The sequence below is a fragment of the Pundamilia nyererei genome, unplaced genomic scaffold (assembly GCF_000239375.1).
Source record: "Pundamilia nyererei isolate P.nyererei 1_Seehausen unplaced genomic scaffold, PunNye1.0 scaffold00046, whole genome shotgun sequence".
In the NCBI taxonomy this organism is placed as follows: Eukaryota; Metazoa; Chordata; class Actinopteri; order Cichliformes; family Cichlidae; genus Pundamilia; species Pundamilia nyererei.
The window spans coordinates 97,582-121,939 of record NW_005187447.1 but is presented as its reverse complement, the minus strand read 5'-3'; the positions used below and the strand labels follow the sequence as shown (position 1 = coordinate 121,939).

Genomic DNA, 24,358 nt, shown 5'->3' with positions numbered 1-24,358 from the left:
CTGTTGACAATTTGTTTTAAACAACCTGACATTATTCCTAGCAGATGGTAGGAGGACAATTAATGGCAGTGGAGTTACAGGTAGAACATCTTCAGTCTCAACATGACACACACAGCATAAAATAAGTATTTCCAGGCTCCTAGAATAGACTGTTACAAATGTTATCCTTCTGATTTCTTCTGATTTCCTTTTTTTCAGTTATGTTTTTTTTTCTTTTTTTGTTTTCTGTTTTTTTTTTGGTTCCCCTTTTTACTTTTTTTAATGTCATGGTTGACAGCTCCTCCCAGAAGTCATGTCTTATTAGAAGCGTCTCCTGAGACACATGTGGCCGCTGGTTTTGTTGGTCCATTGTTTAATCATAAGGTTAAAGTAACTCCATAAAATAGTATCTGTTCATTAATGAATGAAAGACAAGGAAACGAATAAATCTGTTTTTCCATTATCCCTTAAAATACTGTCAAAGCCCACATTTTTTTCCATCCTTCACAATCGCTTTTTTAATTCTATTTTATCGCTTCTCTCACTCTACCTCTGATTCTTTGTGCTCTTCCTTTCCCCTTTCTCATCTCTCTCATCAGCACTAAGCCCTCCTCCCTGTCTCTTGTTCTCTCTTTCTGTTTAAACACATTATAGTCAACTCATTTAGGGGGATGCTATTGGTCCAGCTGCATCCTGTTGCCAGGCAACCCATTTCCCCTGTCTCAGAGTGTTGCAGTAATTGCAGAGGGGATCAGAGGTGGGGAGAGGGATGTTTGGGGGGGGGGAGCTGGAATGAGAGGGAGAGAATGAAGGCGGAGTCAAGAAAGGCAGAAAGTGTATAACATCATGGTAGGAGCTAAAGAGAAGAGGAGATAACTATAAGCGAGCGGAGAGGAGATTGCAGCAGGCTGTCTCAGAGGAATCTCCAGAATGTCATCTCAAGTAAAGGAAGTGGGGAAATGCATACAAATTCATTCTTCCCTTTTAATCACATGACATGCACACCAAGCCTTCCTTTTCTGAGCTAAAAGTGCATGACCTGCATTTGCAAAGCACCTTATTAAAAATGAATGATCTTCTGAGTGCATGAGTGCAGTCTACCGGTCACATGTACACACACGCGTGCTCGCACAGTCAGTTAGGTTAAGTGCAGTTCTCAGTGGAACTCATAGCATTACTTAGACAGCTGAACACAGGATCTAGGCCAATAGATGTACAGGTATGAGATTATTAGAGGCCATATTCATACACATGTGCTTCACAACAGGGTGGATCTCACTCAAGAAAAGGCTGAGTCAGCATGGGCAGCTTAATAGAGGGCTGGACTTCATACAGGACCATAGAACCATCTGCTTGACTCATAAAAGGGTCCTAAAGAAATTAAAATAATAAATCCTTTCTATGACCGCAGCAAGGGATACATTTAACGTGCAACACAGGAGGTACATTGCAAGGGGGGTCGGGTGGGTCTGGACACTTTTCCTGTGGCTGCTGTTAAATTACCACTGAGAAATATTTAATTAGTCAACATAGACAGGAAATCCATGTAGCTATCACAATTTAAAGATGACTTTTTTTTGCGTATGTCAAATAGATGTTTTTTGTTATTGTTGTTTTTTTAAAGATTAAAAAAACATTACTGGCAGATACTGATAATGGAAATAATAGTCAGTTGTGGCCTTAGTGTGCTTCTCTAGTGCTCTAATCTAACCTACAGTTGATTAGGTTGAAATATTTGTTGTTGTTTTTTTATAATTTTGTGTGCTTTTCCAAATGCCGGTATAGTTCCACAACCTCTCTCTGTCATTGATAAATATTCATCGACCTGGACCAACCTCCGTATTGACTTTCTCGTAAAAGATGAAGCACAGGCTGTATGCCACAAAAACCCAGTGGGACACACGTAATATGGTTTACATGTATAGCATTCACTCATGCACATAATCTTCTAGTTGACATTCAGGAGCCCTTCATCTCCAAATGTCACTCTTTTTCTTGCTGTCATTAAATACGACAGGAGAACTGATGTTGTATGATGTCGTCACATGAGCTGTGAGGGGAGCGTGTGGTGCCGTGTGTCACATCATACGTGTCTTTTAGCCAGAGTGAGGGAATTATAAATGGCTGAGACAGCAGGAAGAGGACAGAATCAAATTTGACAGCAGTGAAGCTGTGAGCTCTGAATAGATTTTCTGGTGGGATTTTTACGGTGGGTGTGCTAGATCAGAGGTTGGACTAACTTGGACTGAGATTTGATTTGAAATAAACACTTGTCTTGGAAAGGAGCAATAAATACATCAACCTAGCTGTGAGCAGTGTGAGTCAGGTTGATATACACCAGTTGAGAGTCCCTATCCTTGTATCCTGTGTTTTATCTGCTGTATTTTTTTTAAAATCATTTTTATTAAATTTTGCAGTCTCACAAATGCTGATTGTAGATGTTATTTTTATTCGTTTGTGTTTATGGGTTGCAGATATGTGAACACTTTGTTGAAACTGGTCCCTCAAGTGCTGGCACTCCAGGAGCAGCTCAGAGAGGCTGTTCAGAATGGAGACATGGAAACCTGCCACGGTATCTGCCGGATCGTCGTCACATTGGGAGAAAACCACTCCAGGTGTGTGTTTATTATAGCATAAACATAATAATAAACACTTAAAAATAAGGTGATCTTGGTCAGTATTGTTGCTATTAATATTTCAAGAAATTACTTGCCCTTGAAATTTTGAAAGTGGCACAACCTTAACCTACCTTCATAGGTTACCGGAAATATGAGTTATTTATTTATTTTTTTGAAGTGGTCTTTACCTTTTTGTTTCCACACATAAAGGTAAGCATGGTTTTGGGGGAAGGGACTTCTGGGTGCCCGTGAAAAAAGTCTTAAAAAGCACTTTTTGTTTGTTCCATTTAGATAAGACAAACAACACAAACGGTATTTAAAAGTGAATCTTGATCAAAAAAAAAAATTAAAAAATAACTCTAATATTAATATAGAGTCCAGAGCAGCATTGGAATTGAAAAAGTGAGAAGACGCAAGCTGTGGTGGTTAAGCAGCCTAGAAAGTGAATGAAGAGCAGAAGAGGTATTGGTGTATACAAAGCACTGAATTGGAGAACTGCTTTTTATTTTCTGATTGGTTACTGCGCATATTCTAACACACCCAACCACAACACGGTCATCCTGGAAGGTGCAGCTTGCAGAATTTTCAGAGCCAAAGACCAGGCTTCATCCTCATTCTTTATATACAGGCCTCATCCTATCCTCAGTGGCTGCTTTGTGTGTCTGTTTCGGTGCTGTCACGCAGACGTGCATGTCTGACAAAGACAGGGAACAGAAAAGAAAGATGGAGACAGCTGAGACATAACCTCATCACTTTTCCTTTTTTTTTTAAAAAGAAATTCCTGGGTGTGAAAACAGCTGCTACATCAATAGCAGACTAATTTCCATTTTCATGGGTCTTCAGTGCAGCAGAGTTGCACGAAAACAATGTTTTTTCAAAGTCTTTACAAAGTTATTGAGAAAAAAACTTCCTCCTACTTTGGAGTAGGGATGGGTACCGGTAATGGCACCGGTTCTGACATAAACGGTAGTAACCAGACCGAAAAGCAACGCACATTTCGGTGCTTTATTTCAGTGCTTTTTTTTTTTTCCTGAAATGTCATACACTTTGGATTCTAGCCAATCGTTTTACCTTTGCAAGCGTAGTAGGCGGGCCCAGGTACGTACGTTCTTTTAGAGCAGAGCTACAGATTAAAAATGCCCAAGGCAAAGCGGTGAAAGTCTGGCTGTACTTCACAGCAAAAGATGCAAACTCAACAGCCTGCCCTGCAACAAGTGCTTTAAGGTGATACTGTGCAAAGGAGGTAACTCCTCGAATCTGATGAAACACCTGGCGACGTGTAGCGTTTTTTTAAAAGCCGAGAAATGCACCGTATTTGATAGCTTGCTGCGAGACCTCACACCGGTACTCCTTCTGCGGTTGTGTTGTCTGTTATCTGACCCGTAGGCAACATACCCCAAAAACCCGAAGAGGAGAGTCCTGGCCCCTAGCCCTGCCAGTGTAGCAGAAATGATGATGGATGATGATGGCAGCAGCAGCCGTTCTTCTCTGCGTGAGTAGCTTAATGTTGTCCGTGTGTAATTTACGTTGAGTAGGCTAACCACGTTATTACATTAATCACGTAAGGTGAACTAGCAAACACCGTCGTAGTTACATGAGGCTGTCTTCTTGTTTGATGGCAGATACTCCCTTCACCCTGGCCAAAAAGGCTAAAATGACCAAAGAAAAAGAGGAAAACAGTTAAACATGAGAGGTTTTTGGACGAAGTTTGTGTTTTTTCCATTGATTAAGCACTGCTTCCAGCCAAGAGTGATGCCATAAATCCCCTATAGCGGCAGAAAAGGCTAACATTGTTATATTTTTACAAAAAAACAGCTGAACATGAGGTTTTTGGACCAATTTTGTGTTCTCCATTCTTTAAGCACCGGTTCGAGCACCGTTTAAGCACCGGCACAGTTTCAAAAGTACCGGTTTGGTACTGGTATCAGATAAAACCTAAACGATACCCATCCCTACTTTGGAGGGGGAAAAAACCCCCAATTAAATCTTGGTTTTTACTGAGCTCAGTTTGTATAAAATAAATCATGCTTTAAACTGTCTTTACACTGTCAGCGTTCTATGTGTTGTTGTGTTTAAAGAGAGGAGTAGTCTAGTTTAAATGTGTACTAACTTCACTGTGCACTTGCCAAATCACACCTTTCTTCTATCTCTCTCTTTTTCCCTTTACACTCGTCTCTCCCACTCTCTCCAGGACTCTGTTGGAGCAGGTGGATCACTGGCAGAGCTTCTTGGCTTTAGTCAACATGATCATGTTTTGTACAGGCATCCCCGGCCACTACCCAGTCAATGAGACAACGAGCTCCCTCACACTCACCTTTTGGTACACGTTACAAGTGAGTGATGTTCAAATCAGATCTGTACCTCAAGGTTAGATTCTTACAGTATATAAAATGTGTTTATGGGTAATCCCAGTAAGTCTAGATGTTTCTGCTAGTCATGTCTTTACTGGGCATTCAAAACCATCCCTTCCATTAAGTTTTGCTACCTCTTCCATAGTATCACAAAGCTTGCAATTCACTTGCTTTTAACAGACTTCATGAGAACATGAGTCATTCTGCACTTCATATTGCACAAATAAACTCTTCTTCGGGCTGTCATAGGTCTTTGTCTTCATTTTTTAAATTATTAATTGCAGCTTTGAAATCATTGGGTTTTGTCTTCTATATTATCTGTTTCATGGTTGGTTTTTATTTGCAGAGCTTGGGTAATTGTGTTATTATTGTAAAATCTAAACTATTAACCAAAATCAGTTCTTGTTTTTTTGTGAACTTTGTGTGAGTCAGATAGATCCCTTGGAAGTATTTCAGTCATTTTATGTAAAAGACCATCGATTTGATTCTTCTTTATCTCTTTCTTCTCAGGATGAGATCATGTCATTTGAGTCAGACAAACAGGCCGTATATCTGCAGGTCTACAGGCCAGTGTATTTCCAGCTGGTGGATGTCCTGCTGCACAAAGCCCAGTTCCCCTCTGATCAGGAGTATGCATCCTGGTCCTCAGATGAAAAAGAGCAGTTCCGAATCTACAGGTGTGTTTGTTTGCTTTTGTGTTAGGGCATTTGTATGCATGGATCTGTCTCAGTCTATTGTACAAGCCCGTTTGTGCCACTGCTTTTGTGTGCAAGTGTTTCGGTGATGGTCTAAGAGTTTCCGAAATTACTCACTGACAGGATGATTGGTCAACAAATGAGCATGTATTCCTCTAATAGACTCTCACTGAACTGACAGCTGAGAGGGCAAAACCTGTCTTGTAAACAGATCAACGGATAAGGTTTCTAGACTCCGTGCCCCTAAAATGTCTGTCTGTGCACGTTTGTCCTTCAGAGTGGATATCTCAGACACACTCATGTATGTGTATGAAATGCTGGGATCTGAGCTGCTGAGTAACCTGTATGACAAACTGGGAAGATTGTTGACTAATGCAGAGCAGCCTACATCATGGCAGGTGGGTGAGACATAGACACATAAACAAGCAAAGAAGTAATCTAAGCTATTTTCAGTTTCTTTCAGTGTTGCAAAAGAGCCTGGACTGAAAATGTGTCATGCCAGATATAATTCTTTTTTGAGGCTAGCACCTGTAGGCTTATATAACCTAAATAGACGTAAAAGCGAAATGTGTAATCACAAAAACAAAAAACACGAAAAACATTTTGATTTCAGTTTTGAATTATTTTTTCTTTCCAATGATTTATTTATGTATTACTTCTTCTTCTTCTTTTAATCCATTCCTTAAGCTATTATAATTGCGTCACCTTTCTTATTTTGTACACAAATACATTGATACGCTTCTTCTTCCTCCTTCAGCACACAGAAGCTTTGCTGTATGGCTTCCAGTCCATAGCAGAGACGATAGATGTGAATTACTCTGACGTTATCCCAGGCTTGATAGGTCTCATCCCCAGAATCAACATCAACAACGTCCAGTTAGCAGACACAGTGATGTTCACAATAGGTAAGACAATAAAGATAATAAAATGAATATCAAATGTAAATAATGGTAGTTCATGTGACTAGACAGTTGTGGTGCATACAGAAAAAACACACAAATAGTTTGTTGATCTGTATCTGAATTCTAGGTGCTCTGGCTGAATGGTTGGCAGACCACCCAGTGATGCTTAGCAGTGTCCTTCCCTTGGTGCTACAAGCTTTAGGAAACCCAGACCTTTCTGTGTCTTCAGTGTCAACCCTCAAGAAAATCTGTAGGGAGTGCAAATATGACCTACCCCAATATGCGACAAACATAGTCGCTGTCTCACAGGTGTGTGGATATTATACGCTTGTGTACTTTCTTCCAAATTGTTCCAGGATTTAAGAAGTTGATAATCTAACTGCTTCCTTCTTCGTTTTTGGAAGCTACGGTGTTGCAGATTTTTGTAATGTTCTTGTTTTCCAGAAATAAGTACACTTTGAACTGACTTCAGTTGGATTATTTTGGATTACTTTTTTATTGCTATTTTGAGATGTTTTTGTTGAGCTCTCAGAATCATACAGCCTTCTTTCTCTCTCTTTTTTTTTCCATCAAGGAGGTGCTTATCAAGCAGATACACAAGGTCAGTATTTACCGTGTCACATTCAGTCTCTGTTTCTGTCTCTGTCCTGGCACTCAGTTTAGAAGTGACAATTAAATTAGAAAAGCTGTGAAAGGATTATGTGACATGTTTGCATCCTGTAGTCTGAAGATTATGTGTTGTGCAACAATCTGTTAGCTATGTCTGTATAGATCTTTGTGATGATTTAAAGCTTGCTTAAACTAAAGCTAAACCTGTGATTCCTTCCTCTTGCAGACAAGTCAGTGTATGTGGCTCATGCAGGCTCTTGGCTTTCTGCTCTCTGCTCTCCCCGTGGAAGACATCTTAAGAAACCTTCACTCTCTCATAACCCCCTACATTCAGCAACTGGAGAAACTAGCAGATGAGACGGTACGTATACAAACCAACGTGAAACGGCACACACAGAGCGCAGGCACAGTTGGATTCTGGCCAATAGGAACAGGCCTTGTGTCTGTGTGGTGTCACTGCAGTGGAACATATCTCTGCGGGACCAGATTGGATTTGACCCTGCACCATGGGCTAGTGACTCACATGGAAGTAGCAAAGACACCCTTTCTCTTACTCATGGAAACATCCACAGGATAAAAGCAGAGTTGGGAAAATAAAATTGCCTACATCAATGTACTTACAGTAGGTCATGCTTGTGAGCAAACAGTCAGGCAAAAGAAAATTCATGACTCTGTTTAAATGTTACATCCAATAAACTGTCATACTGGATAGTACAAATATAGAGCTGTTCCTGTCTAAAAATAGTCTGATATTTACTGTTTGTGGAACAGAACAGGTTTTCTCCTGATCGCTTGTTTTTGTGTGTGGTATTGTTTGTTTTTATCAGTACAGACCCTGGATGGGCTGAATAGAGATGTCAGTTTAGATGAAGCTTTTCATTTCTGTGTCTGTCTCTCGCCCTGTCTCACCTCCCATCCTTCACAAAATACGCACACACAGTCAAACCATGTCTTACCCATCCTCGTTTCCTCCCCCTCTTATTGTTTTCTGTCTTGCTTTTTGATGTATCGGCATTACATCAGACTAGGAAATCAGGTGGTGTCTGGTGCCGGACAAATAGTGGCACCTAGTGGGGAGACCTTCGGGTTGCATTACGTCAGGGGTGAATGACCATGACATGTGATGGGGGAATAAATAACTGATGGAGGCACTTGGGGGCTGTTGAGAAGCATTTGTCCATGAACTGTAGTTCAGCTGCAGTTGTTGCAGGATTAGCATGGGACTGTCAATGGATTTGAAGGAGACATAAAAGATGTGGCTCTTAGAGGGTGTGGCAACTACATGTTTGTTCTCTTTGTTGCAATTTGGTTGTTACATCTCCACAAAAAATGGCAATTATTAACCACTGCCTGTGAAACTCCTACTAATGTTTTTTACCTGTGATGCTGTGTTTGTGTTTGTGCTAAGTGTGTTTGCATGGGTGGGTGTGATGATGCCTTTAAGAAAAGTGGTATGACAACAAGACAAAAAAAATTTTGTAATTATTTTTTTCACTTGAAATTGTAATTGAAAATATGATAATTTAACAGTTTAATTGTAAAGATATAAATATGAAAGAACAAATTTAACCTAACCGTAACATTGAGTTTATTATTACTGAATAGATTATTTAGTGTCAAATTTCATTTATTGTTTTTATTTACACTTCACTTCTTACCGCCTTGAATTGTTGATACCTTTGAATCATTCTTAAAACTGTTTCTTCTGTTCGCAATTGTAATTGTGCCAACATGTCTTAGTTTTCAAGATTTGTTTGTGTCTTAAATAATTAAGCAGTTATAGATTTCAAGGCTGACACTAATGCTCTTAGTCAGTCTGGGTCCTGGCATTAGGTTGTAAGTGAGCAAATTTCCAATTAGAAGTAATCTGTTTCTCTTTTTTTGTTGTTCCTTCAGCCTAATCCTTCTAATAAGTTAGCAATCATCCACATCCTGGGGCTGCTGTCCAACCTATTCACTACGCTCGACATTAGCAAGCAGGATGACGAGTCAGCGGACGGCTCAGCACCACCTGTCAAAACAGCCCCACCTCCACCAGGACCAAACCCGGTCAGTCACAGCACACATCACTTTAATTAGAAGTGTTGCGTGAATGAACAGTTTCTATGGCTGTCGTCAATGAGCTGAATCTGTATTTGTCAGATTTGAGCTAATATAAACACAGAGAGTGTACCATTTTACAGCTTTATAGCATGACACACTCTAGTTAAGTAGACATGGAAAGCAGTGAGATGCATAGCCTTTGCAGCCGTTTGACTTTAATTCTGTACAACCCAACCCCGTGCTGTCTCCGTCACTGAACACATCAGGATGTCACTGAATAAACTCATGACTGGGGATTTATACTTCTATTTATAACAATAACAATCATAGCCACACTATATGGACTCACAGATGTCAGCAAATTATGGTTAATGATGTCTGTGTGTTTCAGGTCGTGGTTGTTTTGCAACAAGTTTTTGCTCTCATACAGACGGTACTCAGCAAGTGGCTCAACGACTCACAGGTTGTAGAGGTGAGTTGTTAAGATGTGCAATGCATGCCTTTATATTTTGTCTATATTTTATGTAACTAATCCTGTAATATCCCTCAGGCGGTGTGTGCCATCTTTGAGAAGTCAGTGAAAACTCTGCTTCATGACTTTGCTCCCATGGTTTCTCAGCTAAGTGAGATGCTTGGGCAGATGTACAGTACCATTCCGCAGGCTTCAGCCCTTGACCTCACCCGACAGGTACACACACATTTTGGTCAGAGATTTAGACATATATGAGTATCTTTTCATTTGCTTTTAAAGCTCTAAAGCTTTGTTAAAAGTGGTAGTGTAGGAGTTACAGAGCTATGTGCCAGCAAGTCCAAGGTTAATGAGAATGCTAAATAACATTGTAAATCAAGATCCAGAGTTTTAGTATTTATTCATCGCCAGACTTTCTAGTAGGATTTATGTTGCCACATAACTGAAACACGCTTTTATTACTGATTACATTTTCCTTCAGGAGGTTAAGCAAGAACACTATGAACCTATTAAAAGCAGTTACTGACAGTTTAGTGCTATTTATAATGTCAAATAAATGTGTTAGGTTTTTACTCCGCAGAAAAAGGTCTGGTGTATTTATTTACAGACGGTATTTAGTCAGATTTTTTATTATTTGCAGCTTCACAGCATATGTTTTAAGTTAAAGTTTGTAGCCTAAGCAGGAAGGTTTCTGCAGAAGAAACCTGATTTTTCTTTTTTCTTCCTTTTTTTTTTTGTTCGTTTCTTTTAAAACTCAAATGCAAGTCCAGTTGAACGTGTGAATGTCTACTTACTAAACAAGTGTCAATTATGCCAATTTCCACAGATAAGAAAAATCCAGAAATACTGGAGGAATTAAAAGTAATAATACAAAGCTTGTTTTTATCTCTCCACTGGGTAACAGTAAAGAAAGAAAATAGAAGAATATGTGCTTGCCTTCTAAAATGAATCTAAAAACTCCCTCCAGTCCCCAGCCACTTTGTTCGGTACACCTGTTCAGCTGCTCATTAACACAAATATCTAATCAGCCATCATGTCAGCAGCTCAGTCAGTTTAAGCAAGTGGACATGATCAACATGACCTGCTGAAGTTCAAACTGAGCATCAGAATAAGGGGTAAAAAGCTGATCTAAGTGGCTTTGATTCTGGTGTGGACAAGCTGGTGCGAGTATTTCAAAAACTGCTGATCTACTGGGATTTTTGCCACACAACTGTCTCTGAGGTTTTCAGAGAATAGTCCAATTGCCTTGTTGATGCCTCAGGTCAGATGGGAATTGCTGGACTGCTTCAAGCTGATAGCAAGGCAACTCAAATTACCACTTGTTACAAGCAAGGTCTGAAGAACATCTCTGAAAGCAGAACACATTGAACCTTGAAGCAGATGAGCGTTTGCAGCAGCAGGTCACACCAGGCATCACTCCTGTCGGCAAAGAATGAGAAACTGAACATAAAATTTATAAAACAGTCTCACAAAAATGTCATGAATATGAACCAAAATCTCTGAGGAATGTTTCCAGCACCTTGTTTAATCTATGCCACAATTAATTAAAGCAGTTCTGACAGAAAAAGGGGGCCGAGCTCAATACTAGTGAGGCCTACCTAATAAAGTGTCTGGTAGTCAGTAATTATCTGGTTAGTTTGTTGCCTGTTTAAAGTCCTTTCTTCATACTGCAGCCTGTTTTCCTTTGAGTAACCCAGTTTTTTATGTGTAAGTAAAAATAGTTTTTAATGTGAGGCCCTGCTGTTTCAGATGGTGCATATCTTTGCCAGTGAGACAGACCACTTCCCACCCATCAAGGCTCTGTTTGAGCTGGTTACTTCGGTAACACTGTCCATCTTCCAGCAAGGTAGGGGGTCCTGCAGGGGCGGGAGTGTCAGTAATATAAACGGTTTCTGTTAAAATCAGGTAGGTTTTTTTCTGAAAAAGACAGAAAAGCTGCACATTATTTGGCTCCAATTTAATAGTTAGTTAATCTTTCCTTTACATTCTGCAGAGGTAGACCTTTAAATCGTGGACGTATAATTTTCACAACATATTGTGATTTATTTTGGGGGTTTTTTGTCAGGCACCTAAAAAAAAAATAAAATGCCTGAATGTGCACATGCTCCTTTTTTGAGTACATGTTTCTAGTCATATTTGATTTGACACTTTTTGATTTGGTTTAGCAGAGGTGGTTTTATTTCATGCCCATTGATGCCCACATAGTAGATTTTGCTAACAGGTCAGCCTGGGAGCATAAAAAAGAAAACAACAAAAAAGGTTACAGGTCATCGGACTCCACGGTCGACCTTTAGACATTCACTCTAATTACGCAATAATGTGAGCGGAGTTGTCTGTCTGCTTGGTGTGTTGACAGAGAGTCATAAAAGCAGACCTTTTTTTCCACTTATGATTCAAGTCATTTTCAGATTATTGCTATCTGCTACTATCTTGTAACAGTTGAGATGTTGTCATGATTCTGTTCAATAGGGGAATTTATTTATTACATTTATTTGTCTTTTACATTTACAAACCAATGTAAGTATTTAATTGAGGAAAAGTTTCCTCATATGCGTAACCCGGGGGCTAGAGTGATTGTTAAATATTTGACATAAATGGACATCTCTGAGTCGATATCTCCTCTTTCATTAAACATGGCTTTGAGTATTGTTGCCAAGTCTGTCTGATACTCCCCTTCCCTTTGTGTTGTCCCCTTTTCTTCTCCCCCTTTTCCTGTTTTGACTGATTAAGTAATGGCTGCCTCTCCTCCCTCCTCTAAACTCTTGTTTTCTGAGCAGGTGTCCTGCAGTAGTATTAGTACTGGATACAGTCACAGCAAAAAGACTAGCTTTTTTTCAGTTGACATATAACATAGCAGGGAGGGCTTGCTCCATACGACTGCAACCACTGTTGTCCAAGAATTAGTCAGGCTCACTGTCACAAACCTTTTGAATAATCCTGAATTGTCTCGGAAGTGTTCCTGTGTGGTAGTGGGCTGGAGGAGGGTATCGAGCAGGAAACTTTGTTTGGAGTCTGGGAACAGCCAAAGCTGGGCGCTCACTACATCTGTTTTCTTTTATCCAGAAAAAGAAAAAGTTGGAGTCCCTCCAACGTCAACCTTTCGCTATTGGATTGATCCTGAAAGTCAAAAATTTCAATGTGGATATTCTTCCGCTTTTACAAGAGATGTGTGTTTAACTCTGCATCATATGTTTTCAGAGCCTTGTAGTCTGTGTCCAGCATAAAGGGAGGTCGTGATAAGTGAAGCTGTCCTTAATGTTAAATGTGATTCCTATTGATGCTGTGGGCTCTCATTTGAACCAATGGGGATGTTATTGACTAGTGCTGAATGGACCCTTTACAGTAACCTTCACCTCTGAGGTGCTCGTTTAAATGAGAGGAAATGCTTTGCTTGCTATTTGATGGTGTTGATGTCGGCGGCGCCTCATGAGGAGGAGATAAAAGAGGGTTCATTCTGGTTTGGTGCCTTTTTTTTTTTTCTCCTTGTTTTTTCCTCCTCCAAGCTGTAACAGTAACAGAGGTGCCTCCTGGGTTCCCACTCCAAACACACTTTTGTTCTTTTAGGTTTGTTCTTTTTCTCTCGTTACTTCTTTCCGTTTCTCTCTCCAAACAGACCCATGTCTTTGTCTTCTGCCTGTGTTTTGTTTTTGGTTGGTCTCTTCTTCCAAGACTCTGCCAAAGCTTCATATGCCCCTCCCCCCCTTCTCCCCTTCGTTCCTTACTCACGTGTGAATTATTTCAATGAAATATTTTTGAGTTCTCTTTTATTTCCACATGACTGTTGAATCTATTAAGTTGCTGTTTGTATATTATTCTTATTCTCTTATGATTTCTTAAGTTTCATCTTTATTATATTTTAGGACCCAGGGATCATCCTGATATTGTTGATTCATTTATGCAACTCCAAGCTCAGGTGTGTTTTTGGTTTCTTATTTCATTCACTTTGGGTTTCTCTCTCTTTCTCTTTTTCTAGTTCCGACCTGTTTCTCTGTCCTCTTCTCTCTCTATATAAATATACCCTTTTCTGTTCTTTGTTACATAGGCAAGGCAGTGGAATGTAACACACGAGGGGAATGTTTGAAAACGGGACGTTTGTCTCTCCTCAAACGCTTTTGATTCTAACAGTCTCCTCACCACAAAAACATAGTGCTGTACTCATGTAGAGTTTTTATTTGCCCTGTAGAAATGAGCTTTATCTGTGCAGTGTGCCCAGTGCAGTAAGGAAAAACAACCAAAATCCTTATTTTGTAAGTTCAGGTTATATTCAGGTAATCAGCTAATAAAACATTTTTATGGCCTCTTGCAAATATGCAGGATTTTTTGTCTTCTCACTGCCAAGTTACCATCACCACATAACCAGTCTTGTTTCAGTAAGATAACAGGGCATTTTTAAAATGACCCTGGGTTTTTTGTAAGGGTTTTATACCCTCTGATGTCTTAAATTCTCATGACACATGCCATGTAAACCCTTAACCAGTTACTACTTTATAACAAAAGATCAAGAGGACTTGTTTGAAGTCATTTTGCAATAAAATCCACCACCTGACACACTTAAATCGTATTATGTCTTTAACCATTTTCCCTAAAGTCAACACCAGGGTAGATTTCCTCATCTGGAAAAAATAAATCCACAAACTTAGAACCTCAGAGGAAATATTTTAGTTGATGCGGCGCTCATGGGAAGGATGATGCAACAGTATGAGTATCAGCATTGTGGTCTCAGGTGACTGATTAGTCTCTGAGCTGAGTCCTCCTCTGAAGTCATTCCAGCCCAGAGCCAATCAAAGCCCAAATGAATTAATATTCAACTAATATTAATCAGTTCAGACAAATTGGCTGATGGCTCTCCCGTTTTATATTTTTGTCTTTCGTCTTCATTCTTCTTCCTTGGTTTTCTATCTTTGGATAGATCTGACCTTCATCTCTCCCTTTCCCTCTCTCCCTCTCTCCTCTCCTCCATCCTGAATGAGTTCATTATTATGAGATGAGTTGTCTTTCTCTTTATCTGCACATGTTAATTACTTACACACTTCTGTTGCATATTCAATCCAGTCAACCAAAAACAAGGAATGTAATGTTTGGAATACAATTGAGTTCAAGAAACGAGCCCAAAACCACCATTGCTTTTAGTTTGACTTAAGTTTTCAAATGATTTCAAAGTTTGATTTTGTGCAATTTGTTTGTTACACCTGCCGACTTCTGCATTGGAGGATCTCTGTATGAGTTTGCATATAGTTCTTCCTAAACAGACGGAGAGAGAGTATTGCAGCCTGGTAGGCAGATCTGGCTCCTTGCCCGTGTTGCTGTCAGACCTGACTACCAGGCTTAGCGGGTATTGTTGATACCAGACATTTGAAGGATCTTATGCAGTGGAATGTGGTGAAGCAGTACCGATTGGGTCGGGCCGACAAAAACATACTTTGTTTAATTCCTTTATCTGCTTTTAGGCCCTCAAACGGAAGCCCGATTTGTTCTTGTCTGAGAGCCTCGACGTGAAAGCAGTGTTCCACTGCGGTAAGTTTGCACATGATTTAGACAACCATACACACTGTTGTGTGTTTTGCTACAGTTTCTGTGAATGTGTGCTTGTCAGTACAAAGTACAAATTGTAAATGTTGGACACCAGCCTTCAGTAGTTTCTGTCTCCCACTTCTAGGAGTTCTGTCACTCAAATTTCCTGAGGCTCCGACTGTCAAGTCAACGTGCTTGTTCTTTGTAAGTGCGCGCGCGCACACACACACACACACACACACACACACACACACACACACACACACACACACACACACACACACACACACAGCTTAAACCATACGAGTGTGTTCAGAAGTGAGTCATTTGTCTTTAAATTTGATGATTCTCTCTGTGTTCCTGTCTTAGACTGAACTATTACCCCACTGCTCAGACGTGCCTCCATTAGCCAGAGTGGTGCAGGAGGACGGCAAGCTGTTGGTACAGGCCGTTCTGGAGGTGAGAAGCACCACATTCACACCACAGAAATGTTTCATCATTTCAGTGATCCTGCAGTTTGCTGTGTCATTACACTCCAAACTCTTCTTCCTCATTTACTGCAATTAAGTCCCTGATGTAATTTACCTCCTCTGCTCTCCCCAGGGCATTGGGGGTGGGGCGTCTCGGAGTCTGATGGACCAGTTTGCAGATGTGCTGTTTTGTCTGAACAAGCACTGCTTCTCTCTTCTCGCCGTGTGGTTGAAAGAGGCGCTGCAACCTCCAGGATTCCCATCATCACGGATCACAGCTGAGCAGAAAGACAACTTTTCACACCAGATACTCAGGTAACACCACTGGACACACACATCCATAATGTCATCCTTTTATTTGGTCTCACTGAGATTTAACATGTGAAACAAATACAGAAACACACAGTAAAATCGAGGGAGTGTGAGACTCACATCATATGCGATAACACTTTAAGAACAAGTAACATCACATTGACCAAGAGGACTGTTCTGCATCACCACCAACTCTGACAGTTTCAGGTCCTTCTGTAGATTATTCCAGAAACAAGAGGTGGCATACTTCAAATTTCAAGTAAAATTCAAATTTTTTTTGTCACATAACATATCCATAGACAGTATGACATGAGGTGAAATGCTTATTGCTGTGCCATGCCCGACCATTAAATTACCATTACTTGAGGCATTGTCACATCTGTTGTTCATTTACTCTGAGTTTGTAAACTTATAACGTGTTCACTGTGATAATTTGTCACTACAAACCACACGAGACTGTTCAGTATGATCATTGGCTAGATATGTCTGGAGTGTGAGCAACAACAGTAAATACGGATGCTGTGTTCTGAACTGTTGGAGATTTAAGTTAAGTTCACAGTTGCTAGCCCGTACAGACCACAGCATGTATATTGGACCTTGTTACTTCCCAGAATACACGGCATACATGCGTTTTTTGCTCAAACTGGAAATTTACTCCTGGTAGTTTGTTCAGATTGAGGTCAAATCACATTCACACCATAAACGAACCACACAAAACTACCTCCTCCAAAGTGTCTCAGTGCGGTTGTTTTTGTCTGCACCCGAGCGCGATTACTGTGTCACAGCTACACAAAGGAACGGCACCAAGGGGGAAAACAAACCAGAGTTCTGCTCTAAGTTTGGAGACAAATGTTTGTAAAATATGAGACTTTACTGATTATGCTTTAAACACATGTTTGCACACAAAGAAGGAAGCAGCCCAAGGAGCAATTTACATATACTTTATAATTGTTTCTTTTCTGCCTTCTTTTCTTCTCTATTGTTAAACAGAGAGCGAGTGAACAAGAGGAGGGTGAAGGATATAGTGAAGGAGTTTACGCTACTGTGCAGAGGTCTCCATGGTACAGAGTACGCCGCTGAGTACTGAAACTCTACCCTTGAACTTTTACCTAACCATGACCTGTCTTCAGTGCAAAACAGCTGGATGCCACAACTACACAGTTCTCTTGAACCCCTTCAGCGAAGATATCATGAAATGATTGTAATGTAACCGAACCCGCTGCAGAACAAGACATGAAACCATTCCAGTGCAGACGCGCCATTGGATTAATGGACAAACATTAAATCCATGGCTCTAGAGAGGCCATGATTTCTTTTTTCTTTTTTTGTTATAACCTTGATTGTTTCTCTCGCCCACTTGCCTCTCTTCTCTTACTTAAAGGTCTTTTGTTAAGTCAAGCTTTGAGGAGAAGTGCTGCCACACATCTCCTTTTCTCTCTGTCTTGTTCTGCCTTTCTAGATCTTCCTGTGGTTCCTAGATTGTTTCCTGGTGATTAGCATCCATATGAAATGGTAGTGGTATCGTACGTAGCTACTTAACATTATTTTCAAAATGAATCAAATTAATTATATAAATGTATATGTATGCACATATATTAAGACAGTGGTTTTCAGTCCTGCTGCTGCTATAAAGAAAGGAGAAAAGGACCAATCTTAGGGGGAGGGGCGGGGGATTCTGCAGGAAGACTGACGTCGATATAATATTTAGTCCTACTCATGCCCCTTGTGATCTCTGCATTTGCCAAATTATCATGGATCTTTCATTTTTGTGTTTTGTTTTTAAATAAATGCCTTTTATGGGATTTATATGGAGGCAGAAAGCTGAAGACCACATTAACTTGGTCAGTCTTGCCCTGCCCATTGTGTACAGGGCTGTACCTCATGTACATATGATTCCACCCAGTCATATTGCAGTCTCCTCAGGTTTGTAGATAGTGGGTAATGCAGTGGTCCCTTAGGTGAAGCAGGGCTGCCTACAGTAACAAAATGAAAGGAAAATAAATTGTAGTTGCTGGAAGAGAACGCGGCCCAAGATGTAAATGAAGAAGGGAACAGACTGCTGGGAGGGAATAATAATCCTGACGGTGGACTGCTTAGTCACTGTAATTGTGCAAAAATATTAATCAACTTGTGCATATTAACAGTTATTGCTGAACACTTATGTGTATTTGAGTGTATGCGTGTGTTCATACCTGTATGTATGAGAGGTTGTGCATGAATGTGTGCGCGTGTGTCTGCACAGATTATATCTTTTTCCACTTGTTTAGTGCACTTATATCAGACCTACAGTTCACATGCATAATTTCTGCCGGTTTTTTAAAGAAAGAGCCCAGTCATCCATTCGTATCTTCATACCATTCTTATTCAGCTTACTCTCTTCATTAAAACTGACCATGCACGGCCAAATATTTCACCTATGCTGCTCACCAGCAACCACACCCATCTATTAAACCTCCTTTTCATGTGGAAAATCATTGCTGAGATTCATCCGTCTATCTGTTATTGACACCAACTACTGCTCTTAACGAACTGCTTGCAAACAAGCTACCCAGAATCCTTTTACCCACCTGGGTCACTGCCTTGGAGAGGACCGAGAAGGATTAGAGAGTTCAGTAACAAATTGCAAGACCGCTGAGAAAGTTTTTTTGAAACCGACATTCTGTGCTCATCTAATATGCCTGAGACATTATTGGTGAAGTGATGCGAGGGCTGTAAAATACACTGTCTAGTGAATCAGCAGGACCAGCTGACACCTAATAACACTCAGCATTTGAAATGTACTTTGTGGTCTCTGATAAAACTTTATCTCAGTCTAATCCTTCTGTCTTATCCGCGGTGCCTGCAGACATGTAGCATGTATGTGTTTTTGTGGGGAGGGGGTGGGTGGGGGCGAGGTAGGGTAGAGATGCGATTTGTGGAGTGAGATCCGAGGCATGAATCGGCTTTGGAGTGAGCTGTTCTGCTTCAGAGTCTGATATGAACTGTGACGTTGAACGCCGATCCTCTGTCGGTGTTTCGCTCTTACTCTGAGGCGAGGAAATGAACAATGTTTGTCACAGTTTAAAGAACGACTTGTAGGTGGAGGGGAGGGAGGTATGAAATGTACTTGGTTTTTTTTGTACCTTGGCTTTAATTTATTAAATATATCTAAGACTGCAACTCTTGACTTTTTATGTGTGTGTGTGTGTGGGAGCATTTTTGTTCTTTTCCTTCAACACTTGCATTAAAATGTCTGCAACCTCCTGCATATATTTTCCAATTTTCAAAACGTTTTACACAACTAAGAAAATGTCTTCAATTGCTTTGTTTTTTATAGCTTGAGAGAGTGAGCCTATTATGCGAATTTACAACTCCATATTTCTGTTTTTGGACTGCACCAGAGCAGCACTGTATTACTCACAGTTCAAAATAGTAGTTATTTACCTTATTCTGCTCCTGGGTGCAAACCCAGTGTATCCTATCCTCTCTCTTTAATGTCACCTTTAGTTAGAGCCAACTCTTTTCTGATTGGCTGTACCTGGTACATCAAGTTTAAACAGCAGTTGGGGGCTATTTCTTTACTCACAACATGAATTGTGTCCCTGAGATGACTATATTACCTGCACCCACAGCAGCTTTTTGCTTACAGGGTTTATTTGCACATATATTTGAATGGTAGCGTCAGAATTTGGCATAAAGAACATGAAAACATGGATCTACCCTGCCTTGTATTAGGCTTGTGATTGTGTTGTAATGATGTGGGCAATACTTTCTTGGCACACTTTGGGCCCCTTGGTACCAAATGAGCATTATTTTAAGGTCACAGCTGACCTGAGTATTGTACCTATCTTCTGATGGCTGCTTCCAGCAGGCTAGTTTGTGGTGTCACAAAATTTAAATGAACTTGAGAGTGAGTCCTCTGTACTCAGATGGCCTCCACAGTCACCAGGTCTGCAGCAGCTGTGTGATGTTTACTATCTTAGTGTGGACTGAGATCTCTGAGGAACTTTTTCAGCACCTTGTTGAATTTTTGCCACAAAGACCTGAGGCTGGAAAGATGTGCAGGGTGAGTTTATATGAGAAGAAATAAGGAAAACAGTCATTGGCTCCCTTGAGCTGTATACAATTCTTCAGGATCACCGGGACAGGATGTTAGAAATACTAAGATTAATAGTCAAAGTAAACCCCCAAAGTTTTCCAGCATGAAGATCTAAATGACATGCCCCCCCCCCCCCCAGTTCTATTAATTTCAGCTTGTTCTGAATCATTTTAAATAAAAAGATTCTTTTCATGTGTTTTAGAAATTTTAAAAGGAAAAGTACAAAATAATTTACAAGTTGCTTCCCTGTTGGCAATTTTCACATTAAAAGTTCAAAGCCTCCCAAAATTCACTGACATCACTGAAACTTCTAGTATGTTTGCTGATAATGATAAACAGACTGCCATCAACAGGATTTACAAAGAGGATTTATATAAAATAAAGAAATAACCTGTTTTGAAAGCATTATCCTCCTTTTGTCCTTTTTGCCCACTTAAAATATCTTTATAGGACTGTTGTGCAATTTCTGGTCCTGTTTGGTCAGAACTCGATTGAAAAAGGCATTTTTAATGGCAATGAGACTTTCACAGAATAAATAAAGGATAAATAGAAATCACTTTGCCAAAACAAAACAAAAACAAACAGATTCCAGCTTCTAACTTGTGACAGGAAAGTTCACTGTTGCTCAAAAGTAGTTGATATCATTCATAAGAAATATGGCTGAAATATGGGATAAAATTGACATATTATAAGCCAAAAAGTAATTTACCACAGTTTAAATACTGGGGATCAGTATCACTGAGCAAATACTATAAATCACTCTTTGCTACGACACCCACTTGCGCATGCGTCTTGCAGTTTGAGTGGCTCACACGTGGGTGCAGAGGTCCAGCCATCCTTCCATCCATTCAGTCAGTCAGTCAGTCAGTCAATCAGTGTGCAGACCGCAGCTAACCCAGCCGCTTTCAGTCTGTCCTGCAGGAGCAGAAGTCACTCCGGGACTCCAGCAGAGACCAGGTTTGATCCCAGACAGCGTAACTGCTGCTGCACGTAAGTTAGCTAATGTGCTTTCTGCTAACTCTGCTGCCTTTTAGCCGCTTAGCTTCCACACAGGAAACATGGAAAACTCCCCCAGCTCTTTTTAGACACGAGTCACTTATTAAGAAGTTGTATCCCTTATAATGTGTCGTTGTTGTGTTTCAGTCAGTTGACACAGAGGTGTGTTTGTGTGTGTTTATGTTGAAGGGGGTTGCAGTTTGTAGCGTGTTAAACACTAACAGAAAACTCCTGACCGTGCAGTGTGTGACCTGGCCATTTGTCAGGATCAGGATTGTGTGTGTGATTTTATATTGGACATAGTTCTGCATTTATTATTGTAATGTAGGTTTTATTAAGTGTAAAATTAAGGAAGTTTAATAGAATGTTCACCTGAGCCACAGCAGATATATATAAGGAAATGAATAAATACTTTTGAAACCATGAAATCATAAGTGTTCATGACAAACATCTCTTATCTCTTGAAAATCTGATGACATGAATTATTTTTTAATTAGAATATTTTTAATGAGTGCTAGGGTACTGCTCATTTTTCTTTAGGGGAGCCCGGAATTTCTTATGTGGAGGAAAAAAACTTATTCTCTGCACATGTGTCAATACATGTAGAGTACAGATCAAAGAAAACCTTCACATGTTGGTTTTCTAACCTTGCAAAAGTGTTAAACATGTTTATAATTCAAACAACTTGAGTTGGATCTAGACATTTTCCAGATGTTTTACCAAAAATGGATTAACTTTCTTTTGTAATTAAAAATTGGAATAGTTAATGACTTGAATACAACTTTCAAACTTTGTTGTGGTCCCTGGGTTGTATGTTCAACATGCTGATATCGTTGGCTTTCTGTGACGATTTGCAACCTTTTTCTCCTTTTGAATCAAACGTACAGTGGACTGAAAACTTTTAGAAACTACAAATAAATTGAGATCGTGCAGTATTAATAGTTTTTATTTGTTTTGAACTTAATGTACAGTAAATGAAAATTAGATTTCAGTGCGTTTTCTGCTAATGTAAATTCTTAGAATTTCAAATCAAAATAAAGTGATCTGTACCAGCGTTCTTCCTCTTAGCTCCTGTTCCACCTTTGTAGCAAATTTCATGAAATTCACCTCTGTAGTTTTTGTAGTCTTGCTGAAAATCCAAAAAAAAAGACCTTTAAGAAAAAGCCTAAGTCGGAGTGAGAATTTATCTTGTAACATCCTCTCTGTTCTGTGTGCCTTTGAGGTCCTTGGTACAAAATGTGCAGATTCAGCCTCCCTCCTCTGTCTTTTATCCCTTCATTAAATCGCTGACTCCATGATGATGAAATCCGGGCGCTGTGTGGCCCATAGCATGTTGCAGGACTCCAGTTCTTTTTCCTGTTTGGGTTCAGAATGAAGTGTAGCCCAATCCTGCTACAGCATAATGGTTTGTAATCAAAATATTTTAAGCTCTTAAAGCTTTTGAAAACTGCCATATCTAAACATAGATTACTCTGGTATACTGATAGATGGCTTTCACAGCCTCTCTGAGGTCTTGCGGAGGTGTTGGAATGGGTTGTAGGCTTTTTGCAGTATTACGAGTGGCCTGCTATCTCGTTATTGGTTTGTCTTGACCTGAATCGATCTGGAGACTAGGGTCGGCACACTTAATATTGGTCATCAATTTCATACTTTGGACTCTGATTTAATGACTCGTTACTTCAGAAAATGCAGTCAGTAATAGGCTAAATCAATTCTATTGACAAATGATCCCTAAAATTCACCTTCTTTGACCCTCTACAATTGATTTGACTAATGCACTACCCTCTGCCTTTAAACTGGATTTGTGTATCTCTTCATCAGTCATGGCTGTCGTGAGGTTCTACAGTAATGAAGCTCTGAAAAATCGGGCCTTACAAAGGGCAGCAAAGCTCTACCCACATCTGTTAGTCACGACCGAGCTGTGCTACAATGTGGAACTGACAGGTGAGTGTGTAACAGGCCTTGAAGATGCTAATTATTATGGATGTGGGTAGAATGAGGATTAAAGTCACTGAATTCACCTTAAAGGTTTTTTACTAGTCTACCACTTAAAATGTCACATTTACATCTGTTTATAATGTTTTGTCCTGCTGTGATTTTTCTCCTGCAGGCTGCGAGAGTCTCAGCCATGAGCAGAAGGGGGTTCTACTCTGGTTGTTTCGTCATCCTCTGCACGCAGAGCCGCTGTCTGAGAAACCAAACCTCACAGAGGGCAGTGGGGAGAAACTGGTGGAGATCGGGCCCAGGTACTGCTGCCTGGTTTTTAGAGATAATTCATTTGCATCTCAGTCTTTTTGCTTAGCACAAAACACACAGATGCCATCTGCAGTTGCTTTACCAGGCAATCCCTGCTCTTATTTCGAAAGTTCAGTCACTGCCAAGCAGCTAGCCCTGGCCTTTCCCTGTGAATCCTGACTTGATGAGGTCCTGGCTAGGTAGCAATCAGCTGCTTTACCAGCGAGGATCCGACATCCACCTCCACTGTTTTTGGATTGCAGCTGGGATTGCTAGTCCTTGTTCTTTTTTGAGATCCACAGCACCTCTCTAACTAAAATGGTTCAGATATTGCAGTCCTAGGCAGCAGGTCGCGATTACGAGCTGCAAGAAGGTGGAGCTGGAAGAAAGATACAAATCTGTACCTGTGCATTTTCAAATGTTTGTGTTCCAGGTGCTGCATGTTTGTTTTCTTGGCAGTTGGCGATACATTGTGCATTTCTATTTGTACTCTATTCTTTGACCACATATACCCCAACTTTTTTTCTTTCTTTTTTTTCCCTCCTGCCTTAGACATTGTCATTCTGTATAAATAAGATTCCAGTTAGTGAAATGAGAACTTAAGGTTATGAAATACAGGAAACAAAGAAGTCAAACTGGTAAACTGCAAATAAGCCAGGCCGTGAGGGTTCTGGCCAAGACGTTTGTGACTTCCTGTAGCATACATTAAAATAAATACTGTCTGTACTGAACAATGTTAGGCAGGTGTTCACTGTGACTAAGGGTAAGTAATATGGAAATCTTTAAAAGTGCTGAGCAGACTGTAGGCGAGCCTGACTTAAAAGTAAATAGGGAAACATATGGTACAGTTTTAATTAAAATAATTCTTTTAAATCGTTCATATGAGAGAAAGTCTACATTATAAAAAAAGTCTTTTATGTTATATTTTCAGGTTGAACTTCTCCACTGCCTGGTCCACTAACGCTGTGTCCATCTGCCAGAGTGCCGGTCTCACTAATGTCACCCGAGTTGAGCTGTCGCGCAGGTTTCTCATCAAGGTGTGAACACACACACACACACACACACACACACACACACACACACACACACA

At 40.2% G+C, this 24,358-nt stretch overlaps 2 protein-coding genes across 3 annotated transcripts in view; both read left to right on the top strand.

The window, feature by feature from the left end:
• Positions 1–19,112, top strand: part of LOC102197282 (importin-13-like) — a 29,127-nt gene extending 10,015 nt beyond the window's left edge. The window contains exons 6-23 of one of the 2 annotated variants that reach the window (XM_005732189.1): positions 2,454–2,594; positions 4,789–4,930; positions 5,459–5,625; positions 5,921–6,041; positions 6,401–6,548; positions 6,673–6,854; positions 7,120–7,146; positions 7,381–7,515; positions 9,051–9,203; positions 9,589–9,669; positions 9,748–9,885; positions 11,416–11,512; positions 13,527–13,579; positions 15,114–15,180; positions 15,323–15,381; positions 15,547–15,636; positions 15,781–15,962; positions 16,950–19,112. In XM_005732189.1, coding sequence (XP_005732246.1) covers positions 2,454–2,594; positions 4,789–4,930; positions 5,459–5,625; positions 5,921–6,041; positions 6,401–6,548; positions 6,673–6,854; positions 7,120–7,146; positions 7,381–7,515; positions 9,051–9,203; positions 9,589–9,669; positions 9,748–9,885; positions 11,416–11,512; positions 13,527–13,579; positions 15,114–15,180; positions 15,323–15,381; positions 15,547–15,636; positions 15,781–15,962; positions 16,950–17,046 — 2,080 coding nt within the window. In that variant the 3' untranslated portion in view covers positions 17,047–19,112. Of the gene's footprint in view, positions 1–2,453; positions 2,595–4,788; positions 4,931–5,458; positions 5,626–5,920; positions 6,042–6,400; positions 6,549–6,672; positions 6,855–7,119; positions 7,147–7,380; positions 7,516–9,050; positions 9,204–9,588; positions 9,670–9,747; positions 9,886–11,415; positions 11,513–13,526; positions 13,580–15,113; positions 15,181–15,322; positions 15,382–15,546; positions 15,637–15,780; positions 15,963–16,949 lie in introns of those variants that run through there. The other variant, XM_005732190.1, reaches the window with a different exon arrangement.
• A 1,705-nt stretch (positions 19,113–20,817) lies between these two features.
• pfas (phosphoribosylformylglycinamidine synthase) overlaps positions 20,818–24,358 on the top strand; it is a 17,348-nt gene continuing 13,807 nt past the window's right edge. The window contains exons 1-4 of the mRNA XM_013910615.1: positions 20,818–21,027; positions 22,855–22,977; positions 23,144–23,279; positions 24,200–24,305. Coding sequence (XP_013766069.1) covers positions 22,857–22,977; positions 23,144–23,279; positions 24,200–24,305 — 363 coding nt within the window. The 5' untranslated portion in view covers positions 20,818–21,027; positions 22,855–22,856. The remainder of the gene's footprint in view (positions 21,028–22,854; positions 22,978–23,143; positions 23,280–24,199; positions 24,306–24,358) is intronic.